The following is a 22,094-nucleotide window of genomic DNA, read 5'->3' on the forward strand; positions in this document are numbered from 1 at the left end:
TGCTGAATATCATTAAATCGTCTTCATAAATAGCAACAATAAGAATTTTGCCATTTTTAATGCAGACGTAGACGCAAGGATCGTATTGCGTTGATACCAGGCCAAATTGCCGCAGAGCCGCATCCAGTCTGTGGACTGCTTCAAGCCGTGCAATGCCTTGTTCAGCTTGCACACCTCGGTCTTCCTTCTGCCGTCAACAAAGCCTGAGGGCTGTTCCATGTATATTTCCTCGTCGAGGTCACCCTGCAGGAAAGCCGTCACTGCATCCATCTGGTTGATCGTGAGGTTGTGCTTGACAGCAGGGTGGCCAGACCTACCGATTTTCGGGATGCCTACCGATTCACAGACCAAAGGTTCAAAACTAACGATTTTTCACTTTTGCTACCGAGAATAGCAGATTTTTAGTAATCTTGAAAAATGTTCAATGCCTATGTGTGCATTAGAATTAGAAATATTGATTTCGACACGTTTAAAGCAGAAGAACTGTACCCCCCTCCCCCCCCCGCTCACAAAGGTTTTAAGTATGGGGAAAGCCTTCTTCAGACGGCCTACCGATAACTACCGATAAAAGTTGTGAAATGCTACCGATAATGAAAAAATAATCTGGCCCCCCTGCTTGACAGCCAGCGCAAAAAGGTATCGCAGCGAACTATAGCGAACAACGGGAGCATACGTGTCATCGTAGTCTACCCCCTTTCGCTGTGAGTAGCCTTGGATGACCAGCCGCGCCATGTGCCGTTGAACTCCCCCTGCAGCATCACGTTTCGTTTTGTACACCCATTTGCACTTGGTTGCCTTCCTTCCCTTCGGTAGCTTGGTGAGGGTCCTGGTGTTATTGTCCACCAGTGGTGCCAAAAGATGAGCGCAATAGAATCATCAAGTTGCCATAAGACACGGAATGAGACTATTGCATGGCTGGGTAGTCAAAGTCTTCCATTCGTTAGTCATTTCAGGTGGATTAGAACAGGTTTAGGTTTAGGGTGAGCGTTGGCCAGATTTGGATTTTTCAGATGTAATCCTGGATAGGACCCTGTCATTGAACGTCGCGTGAAAGTGGAACTTAATGAAGGCCTAAGTACTTTTTCGTAGTTTTTAGTTTTCGGATTTGAAAGAGCGTCGGTTACAGTGGCCTGCTTACTGAGCAGAAAAACGCGGTCCCAGGTCCTTACACATCAAAGAGATTTATGGTAAAATCGCTTGTGTATCGTGTATTTTGCGAAACTCGTTGTTGTCGTTGGTTCCGGGTTTGAATGGATACACAAATTTGAGCAACGGTATTATGTGATATGAGGGGCTCGGTGGCCTTAGAGCAACCGTTTTTGCTTACTGAGCAGAACATCATGAGTCTAATCTCAGGCCCATCAACATTCAAGATTCGTCAATCGTTTTATTTGTTAATATGACTACATGGTAATAACAGCAACTCGGTGATTAAAAAGGTGCTCATCTGCCTAGTGGCAAACGTTTTTGCTTACTGAGCAAAAGATCGTGGGTTTAGTCCCAAGCTCCTTCGCGTTATATGATCGTTAGGACATCAATTCAGCTTATCGTTTACCAAAACGAACCCTGCTGGAAACCCAACCCTCTTATCCAACATCCCAGTGATTCCTCGTGGAAGTGCAGAGGTGTTCTCGGCTTCCATCAAAGCGAGTGTCATGTCAACACAATCCTTCCCATTTCTTTCTTGACCTGTGTTCGGGCGCGGCCGGCGCTGGTATTGCCTAATTTAAGATCACCAGTTTTTACACATTGAGGATGATTGCTAGTCCCAAACATCGTCTATTGGTTCTCTGTGTAATTACAGCTGATCTGGCAGTAACAGAGTAGCAACCGTGGTCAATCAAGCTCAAGCTCAAGGGATGTGTTGGTATCGTTATCCCCGCTTGAATCATCTGCTTCATGGTTCTCGTCTTCTGTATCCGATTCGCAAGGCTCGGTTGGTTCAATTTAAATGATCGGTTCGAATACGGTCTCGAACGGTTCCTCGACTTCCAGTCTGGCAAACGTTGCCTTGCTACGCCGAGCATCGGGACCTAAAGCTTCAGATGGGACTCCTTCGTCCAGGAAAACGACTTCAAGGCTCTTGATAGTTACCTTCTTCTTCGGGTCGTATAGACGATATCCCTTGGTTTCTTCATCGAATCCCGTCAGCACGCATTCGTGGGATTTGGGGTCCCACTTGCTTTGCAACCTGGACCATGGCTTTCGTTCCAAAAACACGAACATTTGAAAGGTTTGGCTTTCTCCCACTCCACGCTTTTTCGGGGGTCACACCCTGACCACGGGTAGGTAATCGGTTGATCAGATAAACAGCTGTTGACACAGCCTTTCGAGGAGACACCGCGCTTTCTCCACGATTTTTCCTCTGTTCGGGACCTAACACTACTGCGACCAGTAAATTGATCTATTGTAGTATATCCCGTGTCCTTATAAGTTTAGTTTAGTGCATGTCGTATTACTTCATCACTATTGAGAAATGATGAAGTATTCGATTTTTTTACAGTTGCCACTCTTGCATTTATCGCAGGGATCTGACTCTAATTGAAAGGTCCCGTTATTTATACCCTTCGGAGTGTTGAAACACCCTCCAAAGGCGCGCCCCTTTGTCAGTCAAACTTGGATTCCTTAGCAACAAAATTAAGGTATGACACCGATAATGACCATGCATCAGAACCGTAGTCTTAACCACTTCAAACTAGGGAACAACGAATAGAATATTAGGAATCACATAGATAAAGACAACTAACTCATTTTTTTCCTTGTTTCAAGATCATCCTCGGTAGACAAAGCCGAGTCTTGTCACTATCAAAAAGGCATAAAAAGTAACAAGGACTAAGATGTGTTCCTTGGATTACTGAAAAATCCTGTTCCTCTAGTTTGAAGTAGTCAGGACTAGGAATCGGTGGTAGATCTTACATCCCGTAACGTACCACGAAAAGGTGATCTACCCACGATGGTCCGATTGGCCCGCTCTGCCAATTCGTTTGGCTCGGGAGTGTAATCGTTGGTCGTCTCGTGTCGGATGCCCTCTTTCTGCAAATAACCTTGGAAACCATTGTTCAGATACTCCTTACCATTGTCGGTCCGTATTGTTTTCAGCTTCTTGCCGCTTTGACGTTCGGCCATCACGTGGAAGTTATTGATAACTGCTAAAACCTCGGCTTCTGAATTGGGTTTCAGGAAGTACACAAACATGCGTCTAGTTTTGTCATCGATGAAAGTAATGTAGAACCGATTACCGCCAATCGAATTCATCTCCATCGGTCAACTGATATCCGAATGAACCAGAACACCTCCGACGCACGGGATCCGCTTTTTGGAAACGGCAATTTCGACTTCTTTCCCATAGGGCAAACGCGACAGGCAAACATTCAGTGTACAGCATTACACGACAAAACCTGTGTGTTATTCACCGCCTGGTCCAGCTTGAATTGATTGTTGGAGTGGCTCCCGGTTGCCACCAGCTCGTCGTTTGCGTTGTGCTACAGCCATCGTTGTTGAAAGTTACGGCATACCCCTTCTGCACGATTCTGCTGACCGAGAGAAGATTCGTTGTCAACCCAGGAATAAGCTGCACGTCACTCACTGCAACGTTGTCTTGAGCATCCCTGCACACCGATCGAAGATTTGCCGTTCCGCAAGGCAACTATATCCATCATGCCACCGTTAGCTGCAACAACCTTACCGTCTGCTTGATGCAGATTTGTGAGGAGCTCTCGATTGCTCGCCATATGTGCATACGCCGCAGAATCGAAAATCCAGTCGTTCGCATCCTTCTTGCCAAACGTAGATAGAACCGTGCAAAATGTTTCACCTTTCCTTGAATCCTTGCAGTCCCTGGCGATGTGTCCGTATCGAGCACATTTTCTGCATTTCGGGCCCTTGGATGAAGTAGGCTGCTTCATTTGCTTCGAGGTTTTTTCATAGCCGTTTGTCGGTTGCGAAGGCCTGGTTGTTTTTCTGGCTGCCTAGCAACGGTTGCTCTTGAAGAAGTTTGGTCTTGACTAAATCGCCGGCTATGGCCACTCCAGAGTTTTCCAAGGCCATAATCATGGGTCAGTAATCGTCCAGGAGGCCAGCCAACCAAATCATGCCAATCCAAAGATTCGGAAGCTTGAATCCGATGCCGTTCAGCTGGTGCGCTGTCGAAATTACCTGGTTCACGTATTCTTCTATTGATCCACACGAATCCATATCCGACTTGATGAGCTTGTGGAGCAAACCGATCTGCCGAGAAAGTCCTTTACCCTCGAATGCCGTTTCCAACTTGGTCCATGCAACTTCGGCCCATTCCGCGTCCTCAATGTGCACATAGATTAGTGGATCGAGAAGCAGGATCAGTTTCAACCGCGCTCGCAGATCCTTCTGCACATCCACCGGTTCGAATGTTCCTTCTGGTTTCTGCTTCGGCTTCACTGCATCCCAGAGTCCTTCCAGCTGAAGAAAAGTTTTTGCTGCGAACTTCTATGAGGACCAGTTCTCCCGTCCAGTCAATCTCTCGATGGGAGGAATACTTGAGGAACCGCCTTGAGAAACTCCGTTGGAATTCGAACTTGTACTCATTTTTCTATCTTCTTTCACGCTGGGCCCATAGCCTGTAGAGAGTAGCTAAAGACGTCAGTCTTTGGTAGTGGTTAGAGAAGAACTAATTTTATTTAAGACGTTTTCAAATAAGTATAAATGTCAAGGCTTGCTTCGATTGCTAACAGCTTCGCTTCAACATAATTCAGTCGTGGAAAATGGCGAATCACAGCGGGTCGTCGTCGAGAAGTACGGTATTAGTCGTTGGAAAAATCTGCTTGAAATACGAAATGTTTGGATCAGTAGTGGATCGCCCCGGCAGATGCAGGAAGCACAAAACGGATGCAAGAATGGACACCAAAATCATGCGGAAAGTTAAGAAAAACCCAAAGGTGGTAATGCAGGAAACCTTCGAGCTATTCGCCGGAGGATCGCAGAACATGTATTGAAGAGTAAGTTTGCCCGGAAGTTGCCATTCATCAGAAAAGTGAATAAAGTCACAAGACTGAAATCTGCTCGGGAGCATGCGGATAAGCCAATATACTACTAGAAAACCATGTTTTGTTCCAGCAAGACAACGATCCGAAACATACAGCAAAAACTATACTACACAGCCCTAAGGGGTTGTACCAACAGTTGTATGCAATGGTGACGTAGGACTTCGTGGTCTTATATAATAAATATTATTTGTTAACTGCAGCAGGAGCTTGTGTTTTGTGTAGGAATAGGAATTTGAGCGGGGTTCTCTCTGATTATACTCTTTAGTATGACGCGCTTGACATAGTTGGCCCACAGCTACTCACGAAGAGCTACTGATTCCGATCAATAGCGGTGCTGCTTCTGCCTCCTTCTATGTGGGCTGGAGCTCGCTGCTTGCAGGCAGCCTTTCGTTGGGTACTGAAGAACACTGCCACTCACAACGCGGTGATTGAATAAACACCGTTTGGTGAGACCGGATGGAATTCAACTTTAAAATCTGTATTAGGGAAATCGCTTTTCGCAGGCAATCGTAGATAATTTGAATTATGATAGAAACAGTTTCACATTCGTGAAAATGATAAATTCTTATCTTAACACGTGCGTAGAAATAATTCTGATCGATTGGTGATAAAATTACTGAAAATAGTCCAGGGGCAGCTGAGTTATTAACGTTCAAAATCTTTCATAATATTGTTACATGTTCCATTGTCGCTTTTCACAAAGTGTACCCCTATATAAAAATCGCAGACGTAGTCCTACGTCAAAAATCAAGCCGTTCATCCATTCATGTCGCATTAAACCCATGGAATGGCCTCCACAGAGCCCGGATTTGCATCGAAAATTTGTAGGTCATTCTTGATGCCCGTGTCTATAAAACAGGAGCCACCAATAAGCAAAACTAATTTGTAGCTCTTGAGTAAGCCTGGGAAAATCTTGATCCGCAGCACCTCAAAACCCCCGTGGAAAGTATGCCAAACCGCTTGCAAAAGGTCCTGAAAGCGAAAGGAGGACACATCAATTACTAATCGCCTTACCGATGCTTTTAGTTGTTCTTAGATGAACAATATTTCAAGTGGACCCCTTTTATTGCCATACTGATTTTTAAGATCAAACCGCAGTAATTTGATGGAAAATTAGGAAATTTATTTCAGTAGGCACATTTTTTGCCAATGACTGTAGGTTACTCATCATTGTACCTGGAGGGCGCATCCAATTTTATGCTGAAGCACTTATATTTTTCATAGCACATTTGTACGCAGACTTTTTCAAACGTTTGGTTTTTAATTTGGTGTGGGCTTGATCATTGAAATCATCCGCAAGTATTTCATGAATCTATGACAAAAGGTCGACAGACAAAATGTCGAAAGGGACAAACGGTCGGAAGGACAAAAGATCGAAAAAACAAGAGGTCGAAAGGGACCAAAGGCCGTCCAGATAGTTTGGTAACCAAATACAAATAGGGTTTTGATTATAATTTTTATTTTCCGTCATACTATGCATAACCCACACTTAACCTCTCTTTTTCGAACGGATATAAACTCAAAAATGGAGTAAGTCTACTATAGATGACTTCTAAATTTATTTACCTTTCTATACGTACCATTTGGATTTGATAAAAAGTCACCAATTATTGAGATATTGTAAGAAATCTAACATTGCTTATTGATTGCAAATTCGTTCTACGAGTTTCAATTCCGTCCTACACTGAGGCAAATAGACCTAAGAATTTCATTAGGCTCGACTTATGAACAATATACCGTGCCGATTCAAATTTCGGACACTTAAACTCGAATTTCGGACACTTTTAAAAGTTGATTATCTCGGTCGAATATGATCCACATGTCTTGTAAATTTTAAATTTTTTTGACTAGTGCCCTCCACGATCATCTAACATTATTACTTTGTTTCTAACTGGATGTAATATTTAATTAAAAATGAAAGTGTCCGAAATTTGAATCGTCCGAAATTTGAATCGGAACGGTATATGAATTTCATAAGCGTGACTTATGAATGATTTTCGGGTAACATGATGAAGCTACGCCTTTGACCATTTCATATTCCCAAGCGCTTAAAGACGAGTGGTCAACACACGGGCCCCCTAGCCACAACGTCCGTTTTCAGGTTCCAGTCTGCTTCGATCTATTATTTTTTGGTAACATTATGGAATTCTTACGTTTATTTGCATGCATACAACGCTTTGAATCGCCATTGGGTTTTCTAGGCTTTGCTTCGTTCTACGATTGAACACAGAAAAAAAAATGGATTTGCTAGGAGCGCTTCTTTTGTTTTGAGAACAATGAGTTTATATATTCATACAACGCACCCGTATAGGCTTTGTGTTGTAGCTTATGACCTAACGCATCGAAACAAACGTATTATTGATTTGTGTATGGTGAAATCATGGCTCGAAAGATCGGAAATGGGCAATTACGACGAAGTAGCGCTCTACCCTATGAAAGAACAGTTCATGTTTTAAGGTGATACTCTAAGGAAGCCTTAGCCTGAAACCTTAGCCTTTGACACAAATGTCAGCTTCCACAAAACATACAAATTTGAAATTACTACTCTCTGTTTGTAGCAGCACAGCAAACAAGGAGTAGCAATTTCAAATTTGTATGTTTTGTGGAAGCTGACATTTGTGCCTTTAAAGTTTCACCAACAAACAATTTGAGTTGATTAACAGCTGAATAAGCCATTTTTTAGCCGAAGAAGCTTGTTTTTTCTGAATAAGCTCTTATTAAACATTCAATGTTTGTTGGGTCACGCTAAGGCTTCCTTAGAGTAGCGCCTTAAAGAAGGGAAAATAATCTGCAACAAAAATTACTCATCGTGCTTTAGTAATATTTTCTATCCGATAAACTCTGACCGTTTGCTTGCTCGAGCAAACGTGGGGTACATACCTACTGGCTAGTCACTAATGAAATATTTGATCTCTGGAGCTACTTCCACGAAAGTCAATTTCTGTGAAAGCACAAAATAGAACGTGCGGTCGGTACGTGATGGATGATGGCGGTTGGAATGTAGCAAATTAACGTCACTATTTGCTGTAGTTTTTTTTGGTCTGAATCTGTCTCATCACATTCTCCAGTTTACTGCAGTCAGTAACAGTAACGGTGCCACCGGTTATATGCCTCCAGCAAACGACATGCGCATCATTAGTGTCGTCTCAATGTCTATCGAATGTCACTTTGTCTTTACGGGCGTCGTCGTCGCCGTCTTTCGGCAAATTCGGAGCTTGCCTTCGGATCCGTCGATCTCTTCCGTACACGGTAAAAAGTTGTCACATCTAATCCAAATGTTCTTGCACTTGACTCAGTCTGTCATGCGGCACTACAAATCGAAGTGATTTAGCATATATTTTCAAGTGATTTTCGTTTTGAAACATAGTCATTTGTCGTTTGTACTACATAACATATTTAAATAAAAATGATTATCATATGAACTCGCACCACTGCTTTTGGAATCAAATGTCATAAACGCACTTGCCAAACATAACTCGCGAAGATGCCAAGTCAACAACAAATGAATTCAGAACAAAAAAAGCGATAATTCTCCATTTCCACCCGAAATAATTTGCATTCCAGGGCGTGAGTATTACGAAATTATTGCTGTATTGAATAGTAGTGTATTATTCAGATAAGTTCTATTACAAAACATTGTCAAACTTATCCATTTTATCAATGTCTCGTTTTGCTTCTCGACTGTCGAGTATTAGTACAAGACACTGAAAAAGTCTGCACATTGTAGACGAAATACGCGTATCTGTCAAGGATAAGCAAATAAAGTAGTGGAATTAAATGGAAAATATTAATCCTTCTCTCTCTCATTATACAGGTATTCCACTAAGACGCCCACATTCATCAGGACAATTGCAATGTTTGGCAAGTAGTGCAAATTCAACAGCAAATCACTTTACATGAACATGATGTTTTTTTGCCGTGTACCCTTCCAGAAATAGTAAATAAAACCGCTTGCTATGCCTTTATGGGACCCTCGGGTGTCTCTCCTATTCGTTCTGTTCTTGTCAACCTTGTGAGGATTTTCCCATTTCTCGATATTTTATGACTTATGAGTTGTTTTGCTACTTTTGGGCGTCAGTTAACTTTCACTTTTTTTTGTGTTTTGCGCCGTCTGCCGTTGCTGTGATGAAGGAGACAAAATTTACGACTATCGGCCCTCTCGTGGAAACGTTTACAGGACCATTGGCACAGTATTGCGCGCTTCGTCCAATAAGCACACCATGGGACGATAGATTGGAGTAGAGAAGCAGAAGAAAATCACTTCAACTTTATTGGAATTGATGCTCGGTCGGCGGGAGATTTGCCACGATCCGTGAAATGAGCCTCGATTGTGTTGACAGATGGCATAGCTCTCACTCTCGATTTGTTTGATGATTGATTCGCGAATGGGGAACCGGTTTGATTAAGGCTATCAATGTCGATTGTGCAGTTTATCGTTCCGAAGAAATTTCCAAGCCGCAAAATAAACAAGGGAAGCTTACCACCCGGGAAAAAAACATGTTTTGATTTTTTTTTAAATATTGGAAAAAGATATCGAAAATCTAAAAAAGTAGAAGGTTCGAACATTGACTCGTCTTATATTAATGGTAAGCTGTTGCAAAAGTGGACTACAGTCAATGTCCGAACGCAAGAGATCGGCGATGAAGACAGGCTTAGTGACGTCACGACGAGCACTGAAAAGTTGTAGGCTCAGCAAGTTACATCGATTTTCATAATTAGCGAGGTTTACAGGGTCTCTCCAAGGTGGCCACCGAAGAGCATAGCGAACAAATCTCCTCTGAATAGACTCAAGTCGACTCGTGGCATTGTTGTAAAACGGCGTGCAAACTACTGAACAGTATTCCAATGTCGAACGGATTAGTGAACAATAAAGCGAAGTGTCTCTGAAATCTTTGGCAAAGCGAAAAAAAAAGCCAAACTGAGAAGATCCTTTACTGGCGACATATGACACATGCTCCTTGAAGGTTAGTTGACAATCTAACATGATTCCTAAGTCTATGACTGTAGTCTCCCGATTCAGCGTCTGACCATGAAGGCTGTACGTAAAACAGGTAGGTGATTTTGACGTAGGACTACGTCCGTGATTTCTATATGGGGGTACACTTTGTGAAAACCGAAACTGGAACATGTAACACAATTGTGAAAGATTTTGAACGTTAATAACTCAGTTGCCCCTGGATCAATTTCAATAATTTTATCACCAATCGATCAGAAATGTTTCTACGCATCTTAAGACTTTATCATTTTTCAAAATGTCACTATTGAAAATTGCACGAATGTGCAAATGTTGCTATGATAATTAAAATTACACATATTGCCTGCGAAAAGCGATTTCCCTAACAAAGATTTCAAAGTTGAATTCCATCTGGTCTCACCAAACGGTGTTTATTCCAACACCGCGTGGTCCACCACTCACCTGTTCTTCAGTACACAATGAAAGGCTGTCTGCAAACAGTGAGCTGCAGTCCACATGAGCATCCATAGAAGGAGGAAGAAGTCGCACCGCTATTGATCGGAATCAGTAGCTCTTCATGAGTCGCCATCTATGTCAAGCGCGTCATACTAAAGAGTACAAACAGAGAGAACCCCGCTCAAATTCATATTCCTACACAAAACACAAGCTCCTGTTGCAACAGTTAACAAATAAGATTTATTATATAATACCACGTAGTCCTACGTCACCATTGCGTGCAACCCCATAGGACTGTTCCTTGTAGTTTTTTAATCGAAGGACGTCATCTCTCGATAAAGGTGGATGAGATTCAACGGCTGAACGTATGGGAACCTCACTTGCTGCATATGAAACGTGTTCGTCAGAGTGCTCCTCGTTGACGAAAACACTGCAGAAATGTTACCTGAAGAGATCCGCGGTACCATCCACATTAGACATTTCTCGATCCCCGTTGAACATCGTGGAGGGCAGACCCGATTCCTTTTGTTGATCTTTCACGTGATTCCAGAAGCTTTTAGGAGTGGTTTTGAGCTTACTTTGTAGTTAACGCTGGTGTTCTAGGTAGAGTTGCTTGTTGAGCTGCTTGTACTGCTTGTTAATGCGTATGTATTTCTTTCTCGTCAGTTCGCAGTTTGCAAAACTTTTTCAAGGCAGCCCGTTTAGATGATTTAAGACGTTTCAAACGAGGGTTTGACCATGGAGGGTGAGTTGGTATGACTGGAGTTTTCTTCGGTACGAACTGATCGATTGCATAAACAACAATATTCGTAAAAATAGCCGAGGAAATATTTAGTATATTCTCTCGAAAAAGGCAGTCATTCCATCGAAGTCAGCCTTCCAATGCCTGGCTCAATTTCACTGATATCTGCAGAGGTTGACGATGCCTACAACGCTTAACTAGTGACGCAGGCGCCTCAAAAATCGAGCAACTAAAAGCAACCCTCACGGCTAAGAAAACATCAATCCAGCAATCAATCTATCATTCTCATTGGAAACACTATTTAGTTGCAAGAGATCAGCAGTCCTGTTGCTGTCCAGAAGAGCTGCTGCCAAGGGTGCAATGTTTGAGCAACTGGATTGAGGATAGAGGAACCCGGCGTCATTCCAGGACCATTTGATAGACGATAGATTGAAATTACCAATTACGAGGATGTCGTCATTTGCATTCATCTTGGATATGATCTATGATATGATGAGAGTTTAAGTGTTGATCAATCAACTCGGAATCTCCAAGGCGGTCCGGGGGTAGATACAGCACACAGACGAAAACCAATTTCGATTGTAGAAAGATGGACACCCACAGTTGTTCGACACCAGTATAACTAGGTGGATGGAGCTGGCGAGATTGAAAGACTGATCGAACAGCAAGTAGAACTCCACTACCAGAATTTTTGGGCCTCGTTTCTCGAGAACGGTCAGTACGATAGACAATAAAGTCCAAACCAAATATTTGTCTAGAGAGCGTTTTGCTGTTTAACCATGTTTCCGAATCCGAAAAAGCCAGTTTGTACTCTGCTACAGATGTATTTATGCCACCGACATTCTGGTAGTAGAGTAGTACCGCATCATCCTGCGTTATTGTTGCGTTACGGTTGTCGTTGCTGCGGTTGGTATCATCATAGCAAGGGTTGGCTGAAAGTGTGGCAGAACTTTGTACGGCACCGTAGTGATCATTTCCTGCTACGGCAGGGCATATACTGTTAATGCAATTACCTGAGAGAACAAGCTCAGTAGCTAATTGCTACTTCCTACGGCGAGGTATGATAGGCTATCCACACTGACAAAACTGGGCCAAAAGTCATTTTTTGTAATGGTGTTTATGTTATGTCTAATAGCGGTTGACGTCAAGGGATCTGCCTGGCGATATGTTCAGCATTAGTTGACAGAAAGCTCAACGACTGCTGATTGAGTTGATGTAGCAGGTGCAATTAATCCATGGTTCGTACATGAATCAATATGGGCTCGCAGTGGCGGGGTCGGATTTAAATCCGAAGACATTTTACTAAGCGGTGCAGGAGTTTGAATTTGGAGCACCCCTGCTTGTTTTAGATGACGTTTAAACAGCTGATTATCACGCTGAATCATTGTTTACATTTCATCCAACAGTTTCGTGTATCGGCGGTTCTTTACATTTCCGTGACAATGCGAAGAATTTATCCGGAAAAGCGCAAAAGTTTACCAAGCCATTTGTGACAACGGAGACAATGACAACCGATGCTTACGTGCGTGAGTGGTTAAACAAGCGTATGTTACCCATGATCCGCAAATACGACGCCTCAGTACTGTTTTGGTCGGATTTGGCGTCGGTTCATTACTCCAAGGACACGGTAGCCAGCTATAAAGCCAACAAGGTCCAATTCGTACCCAAGGAGATGAATCCGCCAAACTGTCGCCAGGCCAGGCCATTCGATACTTTTTGGGCCCTGACCAAAGCATATTTGCCTTTACATTGGATTCCGTAGCAAAGTTTGCAACTGGGGAAAAGTATTCAAAATTGTTTGAATTTTATACATTTAACTGTAAGAGAATACTATAGAGAGCATCAATACGAAATAAAAATCAAATTGGTTGTAAACAGAGTTAAGTTTTTTTTTTATTTTTTTTTATTTTTTTTTTTTTTTTTTTTACGTAGGATTACGTCTTTTGGCAACGTATTGGGTTTGCAATATCAAAAAACCCGAAATCGAGTGTGTTACAAAAAGTGGTCATGTTTTGACCACTTATAACTCTGTCAATAGCGGATAGATTTTAATATTAAATAAGCCAACTGTTGCAATGGTGATCGAAATTATCACCGATTGGCCGCAAAAAGCGCTTTTCCTAGCACAGATTTGGAAATCGAATTGTGTGTGGTGGTATCCGATCGGTTGTCATCATCATCAGCAGCAGCAGCAGTGCTTGTGGCGAGTGATGTTGAACTTTGTTCTCCAGTATACAATGAAAGGCTGCCCGCAAGCAGCGAGCTGCAGCCCACATGATCGTCCATTCACCGAAGAAGGAGGAAGTTGCCGCACCGCTACTGATCGGATTCTGCAGCTCTTCGTGAGTCACTGTGGGCCATCTATGCTAAGCGCGTCAACCTCGTTCTAAGCATTATACAGCTCGCCAGCCTCATCTGTGTTGAACACCCTAATACTTACTTATTTTATTTATTTTTTTTATTTTTTAATCATCAATTTTCAAAAGATTACTGTTGAAAATTGCACGAATATGCAATTTTTGCTACGATAATTATAGTTATCACCGGTTTCCTGTGAAACGTGCTCTTCCTAACACAGATTTTAAAATCAAATTCTATCTTTTATTACCGAACGGTGGTGGTGTCTGGTCGTCATCAGTAGTAGCAGCAGCAGCATGGCTTTCTGCGCGTGGCGTTGTACATTTTTCTCCAGTACACAACGAAAGGCTCCCCGCAAGCAGCTAGCTATCAAGGCTGCCCTCAAGATCCCTCAATTCAAGAAAGAATGAAGCCGCACCGCTACTGATCGGATTCAGTAGCTCGTCATGAGTCACTGTGGGCCATCTATGCCAAGCGTGTCACCCTCGTTCTAAACAACATAAAGCTCGCCAGCCTCATCCGTGTTGAACACCCTATAGGCTATAGCTACTATAGTACCTCAGCATTATTCAACCATCAAGACAAAACGGTTCTTTTCAGGACCACCATAAACTATTGTTGTTTAAGAGTTAATTTTCATTGAGCGTTCGCTCGCCTTGCTGCCAGCCACATCACCCCCAAAAATCTTTGATAATGTACCGAGCAACCAAAAGTTTGTGGTCAAATGCGTAACAGTATTGAAGTGGTATATACAAATTCTCGCAATGAACGAATACCACATGACCTTATCAAGTAACTAGAAATACGTATAATTAAAGTAAGGTTTTTTCCATCTTGCGATTGGAAAATTTTAGCAAGAAATTCCTCCAATACAATGTTGGCTTTTTTATTATCTATTGAATAAACCAAAAATTCCGTGTGTTTTGTGCACGAAAATGCGTAATTTTATCATCAGAAAAAGAGGCGTTTCCGTGATGGGGAAAAGTGGTTTCCCTAACACCGAATATTGATATCGAGCTCGCCTGAGATAAAGTGAACGATGGCCGTTCTCTAAGCATCGCAGAACCCTTCAGCTCATCACCCGTGACTCCGTGTCACCATTTTGCCGCGGCCATGCGCGCCTTATTCAGCAGTCGGCCGTTAAGCATGGCCGTATCGTCTGCCCAGTGGGTTTCACCGCAAGTGTTGCACAAATTTATTTGAATGCTCGATCACATGGTGCATATTTAAAATATTGTATTGGACCTTTGTAACCGGTTTTACCCCACGTTGCTAAGGTTGACTACTTAATTTACTTTAAGGAAATTGTCTTGTTTTCCCCATGCGTTTTTCCTCAGATATTCTTGCTAGTCAATGGTTTCAATTTGGTATGGAGTTCGATGGGAAATCCACAGAACTTTATAGGGATACCCACAGAAGTTCTTGTACTGCTAGGGGATGTCGATACGTATTAGCCTAAAATTTTCTATCAGATCTGAATCTACATTCCATTCCGTGAGTTTGAAAACAAGCACATACCCATCATCAACGATCGGATCATTTTGCAGATGCATCTCTGTCATCATCCTTCTGTTGAACTAGTTGCTCTCAAGAGGCCCCGATACGATGGGTGGTCTACCGATCAGTTCTTGTAAGGCCAGTAAGGTCATGCTCAATCAACCACAGTAGAACTGCAGATGCGAAGCTATTCTAGTTCACAAAACCATTCCCGACGTATAACTGATCTGGGAGATACTTCAGTACTAACATTTTAAATGGGTGTAATTATTTTTGTAAACAGCGGCTTCAGATGTTGATAACTCGCAAATAACCCACCCCTCTAAATTAGCTGCTAGCTGATAGAAGAAACATTCATCTACCTGTTGTTGGCATTAATTTTCATGTGTGAGTTTTGACGTAGGACTACGTCTGTGATTTCTATAAGGGGGTACACTTTATGAAAACCGAAAATGGAACATGTAACAAATTATGAAAGATTTTGAACGTTAATAGCTCAGCTGCCCCTGGTCCAATTTCAATAATGTTATCACCAATCAATCAGAAATATGACCACGCATCGATTAAAATGTTGATTTTCAACAAGCAACTATTGAAAAAGTGGTAAATGCCCAGTATTGATCAAAAGCGTCAAATTAACTAACAAATCCACCAATTACCTACATTCATATGCTGCTTCCCCAGCACAGTCGTCAGAGAGTAGTAATTAGACGAAACAATCCGAAGTGGCATTCGCCTCCGATCCTCGGGCGGGTGCGAATAGGGAGGATGGAATTGCGTAATATTTTCATTTAACAGCAATTAATATCCTTTGAAATTTTGACACTGATTTGATGGTTTTCATCGCATAAGGTAGCACAACTACATAAGATCGAAACTTGGTAGAAGTTGAAGAACTTGGTAAGCTTGAACGTGTGTATTGGGTGGTGGAAAGTGACACCATTACCAGCGACACGATAGGGTTGGGTGATGTCTTCAAGTTCACGTACTTCTGAATCGATGAGATGAACTGGTTTGAGGATGGCTTTTGTCCGTTCGAGCTCTGGATTTGATTTTGTTTGAACAAGCACCTGGAGGAAATTTCGTCCACTATCAATCAGGTAACACCTTCGTTTCTGCACACGTTTCTTTTGGTCGGGTCGACTTTGCGTGATAACCGTGAAAGGATAGTACGAAGTCCGCCATGTTTCACGCACAGTCTAACGTTTGCATATGGATTTTACCATAGGAGTAAAGAGCTACAGAGTCGCCGTCAACGCCACTTGACAATTCTCCTCTTCGGTCACTCTGTAACTCTTCGCGCATATCCAATATCATATAAAATCCCATACGCAAACATCAGTCTGTGCGTGAAACTTGGTGAACATGTCCTTACCCTTTCACTCCTATGAAAATCCCATATGATTCTGTCAATCTTTGCGTGAAGAAATGGCAGTTTGCTGGAGGAATGAAGAGATAAGACAAAGTCCGATTTCATGCACAGATTGTCAGATGCTTAAACAGTTGCAGAGTCGCTGTCAACGTCAATGCTTAGTTTCGTAAGGGCCAATGCTTCAAACGTTAACAATTACTTTTTGCGTGAATTTCTCGAAAATGAAAACTCTCTCAAGAAAACCAATGTTTGTGTAAGGAAAGAAATATTCCTATTCGATAAAATTAGTAACTTACATGGATTGGCTTTGACGTGCGAGACATTTATGAAAGAAGCAATTATTTATGTTTTTGACATTGGTCTTTATGAATGCTCAGTGTCGATATCACGAAAATTTTATTTTGACAGATTGATGTCCAACTATGCCAGTTATACCACTAGGGCAAAACAAAAAAGGGGTCAGCTTTGAGTCAGCTTTTTGCATGAACTTCCACATATGTTATGTGATACCGTATAGGTTGGATGGATTCCAGCCCGTTCCGCTAACGTTTAAATGAGAATGAAGCTTAATGTTTGCCATAAACCATCAAGGGAATTGAAAATGTAAACACAATCGCAAAAGTCATTATAACTCCAGGGTTGCCAAACTCATGAGATATTGAAACCTTGATTGGTACTCTTCGGCCTACTTAGGCACGTTCGGCACAGCGCTTGTCACAGCTCTCGGCACAACTAAATCTCGCGGCACAGATAAAGGTGTGCAGAGTTGAATACCCCTTTATATCATCACTAAAATTCGAGATGCAGATCGAGAAAATGGATTTATTACACTTTCGAGGGAGGCAGTCATTGACAAACTTCTGACGAAATTTGGAACGGCAAAGTGCAACCCTGTGAAAAATCCTGATCAACGCTATCGCGAGCTGCTTGGAAGTATCATTTACCTTAGGCTATGCGTCAGACCTCACATCTGTTATGTTGTTGTAAATATGGGAAGATACCAGCAACGCCCCAGCGATAGCAACTGATAAGCTCTAAAGAAGATTGTTAGATACATGAAGGGGACCAAGTCATTGAGATTGTTGTTTCGCCGCGAGCATGACGCATCAGTGTTGACCGGATATGCAGATGCAGATTGGGCTTCAGATAGCAGCGATCGAATATCAATAAGCGGATACCTTTTCAATGTCATCAAGCGAGGCTGAGTACGTGGCACTAAGCACTGCGGCATCCGAAGGAATCTGGCTGACGGGCATCTTGGAGGACGTAGGTGTACTGCAAGCTGAAGAACCATTCTCAATATACGAAGACTACCATGGATGTATTGCAATGGCAAGTAATACTGAACGTAAACGTGCTAAGCACTTTAATATCAAGCACCACTTTTTCGGGACCATGATATGGCTGGAACTTATCGTGTGGAACCAATTGGAGCTAATAGACAGTTAGCAGATATATTCACAAAGGCACTCGCAGAGGTCGCTAATAGGATTGGCTGATTTAGAAAGGGTGTTGAAGATCAGTAACCTGCTTGTTTGAAGATATCAACAAATGCAAACTTTGTTCATTCACTATTATAAATTGATGAAGAAGTTACTTACCAGTTATTATTTTCTTTTCAAATAGGTTACGTTTGATTTGTTGATATGTAAATCGGCACCAGTGCAGCAAAATAGCATACACGTGTTCCTCTAATTCGGTGCCCTTCCTGAAATTGAATTGCACGAAAATTACCGTCCAATGCGTTGTTTTCCTATATTTATTGCACACCGACTCTGTCGAAGCCGCAGCAAGGCAGCTCACGCAGTAGGCGCAATGTAAACATGTCGCCGGCCGAACAACAAAGATAGACCGCAGCGGTGGCTGTCATAAATAATCGCAGTTATTGGTTGTCTTTTCTCGTGAGCTTCTTTGATTCTTTGTTCGGCATTTATGTGATTTACGGGTCCTTCATTGACAGGCACCCTGATGCGAAGGAACACCGCCAGGTGGTAGATGAAAAACTCATAAATAACAAACTGAGCTCCAGCGCGGGGAGCGAATCCGGAATATTAGGACGAAGCATTGTTTTTGTTTTTTACCTTTTTTCTTGTCAACATGGTTTCGAAGCGATGAAATGTTTAAACAATTTTGAAAAACTTCACCCCCTCCCACCCCTGCTCCGAAACTCTGTGCCACCCTCTCTTGGGCTATGCAAATAGGAATTGCCTGTTTCAATGTTCGTAAAAGCTTCCTGCTAGATGAATGGAAGCCGAATTTTACACGGCTACGGTCTTGGTTCACGGTTTTTCCATGTTTGGACAAAGTTTTCTCATTAAAAGATATTAAAGAAGAGCTTGATTTTGTTTCAACGTTTGTTGAAGTCTACGGCAAAAGAAAAGTTGGCAAAGGTCTTGACCGGTTTGATGGTCCAATCTTTTGATGGGCATCAGCACCGTGAGTGTTTGCTTTTTATTAGGGTTGTTTACCGGTAATTTCACAACTGTTCATATTGTAGTTTTAAAATGAAATTTTAAAAATCCTGAAACATCCAACGATGGTTGAAAGCGGATGGGAGTGACAGACAAAGTAAGCCATGCCAATTCGAACTGTTTAGCTTGGAGTTCAGGTGCGGCTCCGGTGTCCGGAATCCGGTAATCGGATCGATGATGAAGCTCGTGAGCTCCCGAATTCGAAGCTAAGCAAATCCAATTGACATAGTTTACTTTGTCGTTCAACAGATGAAAATAGTGTATTGTGCAATGAAAAGTATACAGAGCGTTATGTCTGTTTATCGGTGATACATACCCGAGCAAAGCTGGAGATCAAATTGAAATCAAAATTTGCTGTTATGATGTAACTTATTTTGAATACTCCAGTTGATCTCACTTTGGTTGACTTAACGGTTAACACAGCAAAAATGAGAGCAAAATTTTACACTGTTGAAGCAAACGGAAAACTAATCCTGCTTTCAATCATTAGTTCAACGACAGATGAACTTCAATTAAATTTTAAACAAGACGTTTACAGCAGAACTTCAAGTTAAGTTGCTTTCATTTAAAAAGTATTGACTGCATAATGAAAGCACAATATGATATCAAACTTCTGTCGCGACATTTGAAATCAAAATGAGTTTTCATTATGATAGGAACTGCACACTTTAATATCGATTTGCTTTCATTTTGTTAACCGACTTTGCTCGGGTAGCCAGTCTTCGATAGCAACATTTCATAAATTTCTTCAAGCATATACGAATGTATAGTTTGCTCCAAGCTTACTACTAGTCCCAACTACTTGAGGATATCGAGGGGGTGACTTATCTAAATCTCACTTCTAGATGCTCAACAAATCTCACACTAGCAAATCAATCTTCGCAAAAGTCTTCTGAATCGTCATCAATCTTCTTTCTATCTACTCAGCGTACGCGCAGCTAACCACAGCCAAACACTTTTTTCCCTACATCGTAGATAGAGTCGCCCCCCTCGGAGGATGTAATGTTATCAAGAGCCACCGAAAATGCACTTGCTTTTATTATTTCTTATCATAACTTGTGCATACGCAAAAGAAAATGACTACGCAAATCCAATCTAATCCAGTTGATAGCAGGTCTCGTAATCAGTGTGAACAAAAACAATACTTCAGACATCGTGTTCGATCGGTTGTGGTTGGAATGAACATATCTTTAGTCCAGTAATCATCGCGATGGGTGTACGACATCTGGATACCTTTGTGCGTCAAAATGTCCCCGATGGGTTCTTTTCGGTCAACATCGAAGACGAAATCCGGTGAGTACAACTGAATAAGATGGGAATCTAACTGATAAAAGCTTTTCCCTTCCGCACAATACCGGAAACAGGAAGTACTTCAATACGGCTGCGATTGCGAATCCACCTGCACCAGTCATCGTCGTTGATCTGATGACTCTGAACCAACCTCTTAGCAATTACGACAAAAGAGGACTTCTGTTCGGTGGACGATTCAACTTGGCTTACTCTGTAATCGAGACCTTTTTCGCCAAACTAACCGACCTAGGTGCACAGTTGGTATTTTTCCACGATGGTCCTTTACAGGACTCGAAAACTGACACTTGGTGTAAACGCCAGGATGACAGGTATGATAATACACTGACGCTTTTCAACGGCATTGAGCGAGGGGCCGATCTGGATACATTGCTTAGGGAATACCCTACTCCAGTTAATTTCCGATATCCTCTGAAGTTCGTAGCGAAGAAGTATGGACAGTATAGAATGGTGATCGCTCGGGAATGTGACCAGGAATTGGCTGCATTTGCAAAGCAAATCAACGCACTGGCAATATTGTCGGATGACTCGGATTTTCTGATCTACGAGGGTTCCTGGAAGTATTGGTCTTCCCGGGAGCTGGATCTAGCAACACTGACTACCATGGAGTACAATCGATCGGCTTTGGTGAGCCATCTGAAGCTTAGCTACATCCAAATGCCACTACTTGCCACTCTCAGCGGTAATGACATTATGCCGTACCAGGTTGTCCGTAGACTTCATTCCCAGCTTGGCTCAATTCGGGACAAATTTCCAAACATGGCTTGCTTCATACGACGACATTACAGTGCACCGCTAACTAAGGTTAAAATTGTCAGCATTCTTAGAGAAATTACAGGGCATCATAAGATCCAAAAAGATAACCTACAGCGCTTCCAGCAAAGTTTGGATACTTACCGAGTAGTAAGTGTAGCTCAGATTGCCAACACCACCAATCCCTTACCATAATTTACTTTCAGAACATCAGCGCGCTGAACGTCAACCCAAACGGTGATCCAGTTCTGGCTGCTTTGATTAAGGAGGATTCACCCTTCACGTATTTGATCTGGCAGGGAAAATGCCTCGACGTGGCAATCGGTTTAGTGGACATGCGTCCGACCTATTTCGGAAGTCATTTCGCAAAGTTGCATTTTTCGCTGATCCTTCGTATGGCCGGAATCATTCTATTCCACCGGAAACCACTGCGGCCAACCCACTGCGCAATCATAATCAAGCTCAACCATCACAATCCTCACCGAAAGCAAAGTTATACCGTTCAATACCCGCAAGACATCGAACCACCGACTTTGCCCGAACTACAGGACAAGGATCCCGCTATCCACGAAGGTCACCGGGACGTGAAGCAGCAACTGCTTGCTTGGATCGCATCCGACACACTTCAACCAGATTGGCTGCGCTCGGTCCCCCGGGTTCTTCAGTTGACCGTCTACACGCTGTACTACCTAGTGGAGCAGCAGGCTCTTGAGCTGTTCGAAGCCGATCTACTTCTACAGGTGGCCTATGACGTGGCGTACGAAACGTACGACTTTCACGGGGTTGACTATCCGAGGACACTGAAGCTTCGCCCCTTCCAATTGATTTTCATCTACCAGAAGGTGTACTCATACACTGCCAAGGCATTTCGGTTGGTTGGGCTGGATGGCGATGACTTCCGGGAGGATCCTCCGCTCGATGGGGTTTTGTTTCACAAACGATACGAAGATTTTCGTGACGGGCGTTGCGATTTGCGACAAATTAGGACGTGGAGGATCTACGAAGGCACAGGCAGGGAAGGCCGTAATTAGATGGATCAAGATGATGGTGGGAGATTTTGATTTGCTTAACCCTTAAACTATTGGATTATTTGGTACGACTCAACTGTCTTGATAAAGAATTTTTTTTTGACGTAGGACTACGTCTTTGATTTCTATATGGG

The 22,094-nt window shown here is 42.5% G+C and overlaps 2 protein-coding genes across 2 annotated transcripts in view; one reads left to right on the forward strand and one right to left on the reverse strand.

The window, feature by feature from the left end:
- The window catches only part of LOC135710125 (adenylate cyclase type 6), a 472,542-nt gene that overhangs the window by 326,218 nt on the left and 124,230 nt on the right, over window positions 1–22,094 (reverse strand). The gene's annotated exons all lie outside the window — the stretch shown is intronic.
- Window positions 20,077–21,963, forward strand: LOC135710031 (constitutive coactivator of PPAR-gamma-like protein 1 homolog). The gene is made up of 3 exons (XM_065232484.1): window positions 20,077–20,164; window positions 20,236–21,082; window positions 21,139–21,963. Exons 1-3 carry the CDS (start codon window positions 20,082–20,084, stop codon window positions 21,961–21,963), a joined length of 1,755 nt encoding a protein of 584 aa, XP_065088556.1. The 5' UTR covers window positions 20,077–20,081.

This window comes from Ochlerotatus camptorhynchus, unplaced genomic scaffold (assembly GCF_037179485.1).
Source record: "Ochlerotatus camptorhynchus isolate MF236.1 unplaced genomic scaffold, CSIRO-AGI_Acam_v1.1 ptg000370l, whole genome shotgun sequence".
In the NCBI taxonomy this organism is placed as follows: domain Eukaryota; kingdom Metazoa; phylum Arthropoda; class Insecta; order Diptera; family Culicidae; genus Ochlerotatus; species Ochlerotatus camptorhynchus.

Bases quoted from the DNA above. Each gene is read 5' to 3' on its own strand.
- LOC135710031 (XM_065232484.1), top strand. From the start codon at position 20,082: ATGGGTGTACGACATCTGGATACCTTTGTGCGTCAAAATGTCCCCGAT. The intron at 20,165-20,235 runs GTGAGTACAACT...TACCGGAAACAG, and splicing joins AACATCGAAGACGAAATCCG to GAAGTACTTCAATACGGCTG. The intron at 21,083-21,138 runs GTAAGTGTAGCT...ATTTACTTTCAG, and splicing joins GTTTGGATACTTACCGAGTA to AACATCAGCGCGCTGAACGT.